The sequence below is a fragment of the Protobothrops mucrosquamatus genome, unplaced genomic scaffold, assembly GCF_001527695.2.
Source record: "Protobothrops mucrosquamatus isolate PMUCROS unplaced genomic scaffold, P.Mucros_1.0 scaffold670, whole genome shotgun sequence".
NCBI classification, from domain to species: domain Eukaryota; kingdom Metazoa; phylum Chordata; class Lepidosauria; order Squamata; family Viperidae; genus Protobothrops; species Protobothrops mucrosquamatus.
The window spans coordinates 172,848-179,652 of NW_015386958.1; the positions used below are offsets into that span (position 1 = coordinate 172,848).

Consider the following 6,805-nt stretch of genomic DNA (forward strand, 5'->3'; position numbering starts at 1 on the left):
ATGGATTGTTTATATTCAAAAGAAGTATAGAGTGGTGGAATATAATCTAGGTTTTTAGTTAACTTGTTTTTCTTTTTCTTTAATATATTTTACCTACTCATGTAGAATAGTATACTTTGTGGGGTTAGGGATATTAATATTTGTTTACTTATATTTGAATACTATCCTGGGATTAGGTTTGGGAAGTCCGGGGGGTGGGGGAGTTTTCTTATGTAATATTGTGAAGTACTTGTGATGTGTTCTTTTCTTATGATGAAAATAATAAAAATTCTCAACAGGAAAAATCTACAAATGAGCATGGCTGCAGCAATTTTTCCTTCTCATTCTAGGTTGCCACATAGAACGGAGGGAGGGGGTTTGCCCAGGTGCTTCATTAGTCAAAATAATATTCTGTCCCATGGGAACCAAGGTCATCAGCTACTCCTGAGACTAGGGCCTCGGTGTTGCATAAAAAGCCCGCCAAATAATATTGGGGAATTTAGTTGCTTGCATAGTTTTATGGGCGGGACATTTAGCTTTGTATTGGACAATTGTTACTTGTGTATTCAGACTTGGTTTCACTTTTGACCATGCCCATACTTTGTAATTAATAAACATGATCTTTGAGGAATTCTCAAGCCTCGGAGTCCTGCTTTATTTGTCTCTGTCGGAACCATGACACCCTGATCCTGGGACTTGTGTGGTTCAAAAAGTAAAAACCCTGCCTAGACTGGGAGTGAAACTGGATGAAGATGTGGAAGAAACACTCTGATAAGAAAACTGCTGTGAAAGTTGAAAAAGTGCTAAAAAAGTGCCCATGAGCAACTAGTTAGAAAAGCAAAAGTTGAAGGTCAGGGGAAAGCCTAGGTGGAGAAGGGGCCAAATCCATCATTCCTAGTGAGGACTGGGATCTGGCCAAGGTGTTCAGTGAAATGGTGTCTGACATGCTCTCCCCTCACTGCCACACAGACTGTGCCATTGCAATTGTCCCCAGGGCCAAACTGCCAAAACCTAAAGTTTATTTGATGATGCTCCGAGAACTGGACAAGCTCCTGTCGTTCATCGACAAGAATTTGGCCAAGGGTTTCATTCAGCCGGCAAAATCACGCATTAGAGCTCCTATGTTTTTCCGTGAGAAGAGAGATGGCTTGCTTAGTTTATGCTTAAATTACCCCGACTTGAATGCGATCTGTGTGGAGAATGTGTATCGACCGTGCCGATACTTCATAACTAATAAACATGTTCTTTGAGGAATTTGCAAGCCTTGGAGTTCTGCTTTATTCGTCTCTGTCTGTTGGAACCATGACACCCTTCTTGTAAGTTGAGCAAACCATTTTCCGAATACATTCTTCCCGGTTCTTGTGAGTGCAGCCCATCCCTTGCCAGAAGCCTTTCATGTAGGTAATGGAGACCCTGGTCTATGATCTAGCTGATGCTGGCTGGGGAATTCTGGGAGTTGAAATCCACACATCTTAAATTTCTCAAAGTTGAAAAACACTGAATTGGGCTGTGATCTGTATTCAGCTATTCTGCACTGAGGCATCTAACAACATACAATAATCAACTTACCTTTTTATAAACGATCACAAGGTCCATCTCTTTGTCTCCCTTTGTAAGAAACAATGGAGGCCTTGTAAAGGATTGTTTAACAGGATTGGTCAATGCTAAAATTTGACCATCATCTCCAAACCACTTTTCCCCCTGCAAAATAGAGGACATAAAAACATTTTAATTTTGCCAGAAGTACCTTGTTTCCCGAATAAATGTTCTTTACGGAAGAATTTTGCCTCAAAGTTCTTTTGATGGGTTTCATCTATCGGAACCATGACAACGTTGCTATTGTTATTGCATTGATTATTGTTATGCATGTTTCTTATGAAGTTTCTTTAACAAAGACTAGTATGCAAATATTGTAAGTACAATGACTTTTCTTTTAAAAAAAAAAAGGTAACATCACCTCCATATCCAGGAATATGTCAGACTTTCCAATGAGTCTTCTTAAAAACTAAAAATAGAAGGTGGTTGGATTCTAGCTTTTGAGTCAGAAATGTATCAGCTGGCCCAGAAGAAAGACAAATGTGGCATAGAGAATGACAGAAAGAGGCTGCCTTCTAGTAAGCTGATGTTCATGACTATCCCAGCAGCCATTTTGTGACCGGCTAGCCCACGCTGGCAGCCATTTTTTGAGGTCCCTAAGAACATGCTCTTAAAATCCCAATGGTCACACTAATTTCAAAGGTTTTGGGAACACTGAAGTAATGGCAATAATTCTGAAAAGTTTATATATGAACCCCTCACTTGAGAATAGTCAAACCCAAGATATACAGTATTTAAGTTTTATTTCTATGCCCCAGAATTCTTGGAATTTTCCTGAAGTCAGGCATTTCACTTTAGGTATCTACTCTTCTGTCAAAAGAGAAAAATCCCACCTTGGCAAACAGCCAAAGAAGGAAGTGACTGCAGAGGATGGATTGGCATGGGCTGAGATGGGAGAGACTCAGATTCTGAAGGATTTTTCCCCTTCCCAAAGTTTTCAAGGCTCCAACATCATAACAGCCAACTCCTTGCTATGAAGCTCACCCCAATACCTTCAATACCTTCAATGGAGGGATAGAATGACTAATTAAAAAAGTCATTAAAGGATAGAAATTGGCATTTGTCTCTCTGTTCACATTTCCATTCTGCTGAGCTGTACAGAAGTGATTCTAGCATTCAGCCCTATCACTTACAGTGCTTCAGTGGAATGGAAGAACTCACAATGGCCAGGTTGACGTGTATGAGTGAGCGTGGCCGGGTGGATGCAGCTGGATTGGTGCACTTGTGGGCACCACCAGATGGGCATGGCTGAGTGGGTGTGGCCAGATGGGCATGGCCAGGTGGGTGCAATGGGTGGGCGTGTCTGAGTTGGCATGGAATAAGTCGCAATGGCTAACTGAACATGGGGACAACTTGGCGTCCTCGCTTCCCTAAACTGCCGGTAGCCAAACATGCACACACAAACACACACACACATACAAACAAAATCCCATTTCCAGTTTGGGGACTTTTATCCACATCCGTGCTGGGAAATTGTCAATTGCTGCTAAGCACTCACTCGCACACACCCACACATACACTGTCATGCCTCCATCCGAGCCTGAATCAGAGGAGGAAATGGAGCCGGCACAGGACCCTGTTGAGGCCCAGTAGGGGGTGTCTGTGGCTTCGGACGACTGTAGGGAGAAGCAGGCTGAGGCATGCCAGGGCCTTTCAGGTTTGGAACAGGGGAGGCAGAGTTCAGGCGAGGAGCAAGCCTCCCCCACCTGATCCTAGAGCAAGGAGAGCAGAGAGGAGGAGAGAACAACAGAGGCAGTCTCAATTGCTCGGGAGGAGAGCGGCCTGCCCCACTCCACAAGGCACACCTGGGGATTAAGATTTAAGGAGACATTGTGGGGTGGGGCATTTGCCGGGAACAAACGTGGTATCTTGAGATAGTTGTGAATTGTGCTCTTGTCTTTGTTTAACCTGGACACTTTGAATTCCGGACCGGTTGGTTTCCTGCTTCACGACCACAGATTGCATTTCTGAGTCTCTTCTTGCAGTCTGCAGGCAAGCTGAGAGTTAAAAGGACTAATTACGTTTCTGTTTTGTTTTCTTGTTATCTGTCTTGCCTTGAGGACATTGTAAACTTCTCCAGCTGTATTGAAATTGCCTTTAGCCAGAGGTAGCTGAAAGGAACATGTGTGTGTGTGTGTGTATGTGCTTCGGCTGAACTCTTGCCAGTATATGTGGGAGCTTTTGGGGAACATTGGCAGTGATTAAAGGACTGTTTCTTTTGCCAGCCAACTGCTTTGCCTCTGTTCGGGGCCCTGGGTCATCTCACACACATACACACACACACACCATTCTTAATTTGGGGAATTTTATTCACAGACCTGGGAAGCTGCCAATTGTGCCTGGGCTCTGGGAGAAGAACCTCGTTTGGCAATGTGCACTCATGTACACACACACACACACACACACACACACACCTTTCTAAGTTTGGAGACTTTTATCCAGAGGGCTGGGAAGTTGTCAATTTCACCCAGATTTGGGGAGTAGGACTTCTCCTTTGTCATGTTGGGTGCGTGCGCGTGCACTCACACGCCCTTCTGAGCTTGGGGACTTGCCTCATTCTGACATCACAAGTTGGCAGTAAGATGCAGATCATGGACAGCAGGGAACAGCTGAGAGCCATCACAGGAAACTTAAAGTTTGGTCTGGAGGAAGTTTGCAAAAGGAGGTGCTGTTAATCAAGGTGGGGAAGGAAAACAGTTTATAAAAGTCCCCAAGCTCAGAACAGTGTGTGTATGTGCATGTGTACACAGCACGCCAAAAATGAGGTCCTTCTCTCCAAGCCCAGGTGCAACTGGCAGCTTCCCATCATGGATGCAGATAAAAGTCACTAAATTCAAATTGAGGTATCTGTGTGTGCAATGCATGAGCACCCAGCACACCAAAGGAGAGGTTCTTCTCCCCAAGCCTGGGTGCAATTGGCAGCTTCCTAGCACAGATACAGATAAAAGTCCCCAAACGCAGAATGGCATTTCTGTATCTGTGTGTGTGCATGCCTGCACATCATGCCAAAGAGGTCCTTCTCCCCAAACTTGGGAATGATTGGCAGCTTCCCAACATGGATACAGATAAAAGTCCCCAAACATGGAATGGAGTGTCTGCATGCATGTGTGTGTATGCACGTGCTTTGCTGCCAGATGTTCGGGGAGGCAAGGAGCTGGTGGGGTGCCAAGTTGTCCCCACATCCAGGTAGCCAGTGCGACTTGTTCTGTGTTAACCCAGCCACACCCACTCATCTGCACCCATCTGGTCCTGCCCACTCAGCCACATCACCACCCATCCACACCAACCTGGCCACCATGAATCAACCTAGACCCATGCTTCATTTACTTTAAATTAGCTTTTACCCAAGGGTTGCAACTCTTTTGTTCTAAATCTGCCAAATAGTTTGTTTCATACATATTTCTAACTTCTTTAAATTGTACAGTCTGATAAAGAGATTGTCTCCAAGCTCCCTTGCTACATCGGTAACTGAACCATTTAAGGAAGATAAATTATTATAGCAAATAACACCTGCATGAGGGACCATACCTGTTTCTGCTTGAGAATCCTATTTTCCATGATGTTCTGGTTGGACAATGACACAACAGGACATTCTCCAGTGTAAAAACCTTCATCCTCAAGAAACCGTGGTTCCATATTTTCAGGCATCTTCAGAGAGGGAGGCACTAGGAGGAAGATACAGATGATGTAACAGTATATGAGAACGACCTTGAGGGAAGCAGGAAAGAGATGCTACCTAGGAAACCATCAGACAAGAATGGGGAGGAAGGAGCCCATAGTTGCTAATGTCAGAGATAAAAACTTAGGAAAGATGTCCTAAATTGATCAGGCTGTAAAGAGACGGCAAGAGATTTGTACTTTCAGACTTGCAAGATTTTGTTAATATAGCCTTGCAATAAAATATAATTAGATCATCTGCTCATGCTTCCTGTCTGATTTACCTGGAAGGGTTGACAGACAGAGATGCTTAACACTATTACTACTCCTACTCCTGATTCCCTGGACAAATAATTGCAAGTTTTTTTGGCAAAACTTTTGGAAGCAGTTTGCCATGGCTTTCTTCCTAGAGCTGAGAGGGATTGGCCCAAAATCATCCAACTATTTTTGTTTCTAAAGTGGAACTAGAACTGAGACTGCTGGTTTTCAGCTTGGTGCCTTAACCACTAGACAAACTGTCTCCTATAATTATTAACTAGTATTCATTGTTTTTTACATTAACATTCTAGGTAGACATATTTTTTTGCTTTTTGTTTGTTTTTTTCTCTATTTGCTTTATTGTTTTAGTGAATTATAATACAGGATGATTCTGGAACAAAAGGATAGAAGACAGTCAAGTCTTAGTTACTTTGGCATCTAAGAAGAATGAATGAAATCATTCCGAAGTCTGCAACTGTGGTGGTCAAAATAAAACTAAGGGAAAAAAAATTAAGCTTTGAATAGCTATTTACAAGTCTAACGTAAAATATGGGCAGAAGTCAAGTGGAAGAAACATACAAATAGCTATCAAAAATTTTGAGCAGATCTTTTGGAAACAATTACCAACTATAATATAATATCTTTAGTAAGACAAATCAACTACCCATAGTATGTAAACTTTTCTTAAATATTCTTCAGAATACATTTTAACCAAAGCAAAAGAGAGAGGGGAGAAGAAAGAGGAACAGATTAAATATAGGTTCCCTATTAATGAATTTTTAACAATCACATGATAAAATGGAAGAGGTGTTCTGAAGACTTAATTGGATTTCAGAAATACATATTTGAATTACCAAGCAAGAACTACTCTTCTCTTGAAAATATAAATCATCCCTACTGTAATTCATAGTGAATTACAATATGTAAAACAAAACTTTACTCTCTGGGAGACAATTGATTTATCTAGTTCAGTGGTTCTCAACCTTCCTAATGCCGCGACCCTTTAATACAGTTCCTCATGTTGTGGTGACCCCCAACCATAAAATTATTTTCGTTGCTACTTCATAACTGTAATTTTGCTACTGTTATGAATCGTAATGTAAATATCTGATATGAAGGATGTATTTTCATTGTTACAAATTATACTGTTATAATTTCAGTATAATAGTTATACTGAAGGTCTGTGTTTACAGTAGCTGAAGCAGATTGGATTAAAACAGAATGGCTGCATTTGTGCAATTTATGAAGCTTGATTACTTTAAACTTGATGTCAATGTTGCTTTTTTTGTGTGCAGTCTTAGTGAATTATGGAAAT

At 41.8% G+C, this 6,805-nt stretch overlaps 1 protein-coding gene across 1 annotated transcript in view; it reads right to left on the reverse strand.

The window, feature by feature from the left end:
• The window catches only part of CC2D2A (coiled-coil and C2 domain containing 2A), a 192,217-nt gene that overhangs the window by 126,091 nt on the left and 59,321 nt on the right, over positions 1-6,805 (reverse strand). Inside the window, exons 7-8 of the mRNA XM_029284512.1 lie at positions 5,104-5,240; positions 1,549-1,680 (exon numbers count right to left, since the gene is read on the reverse strand). Coding sequence (XP_029140345.1) covers positions 1,549-1,680; positions 5,104-5,240 — 269 coding nt within the window. The remainder of the gene's footprint in view (positions 1-1,548; positions 1,681-5,103; positions 5,241-6,805) is intronic.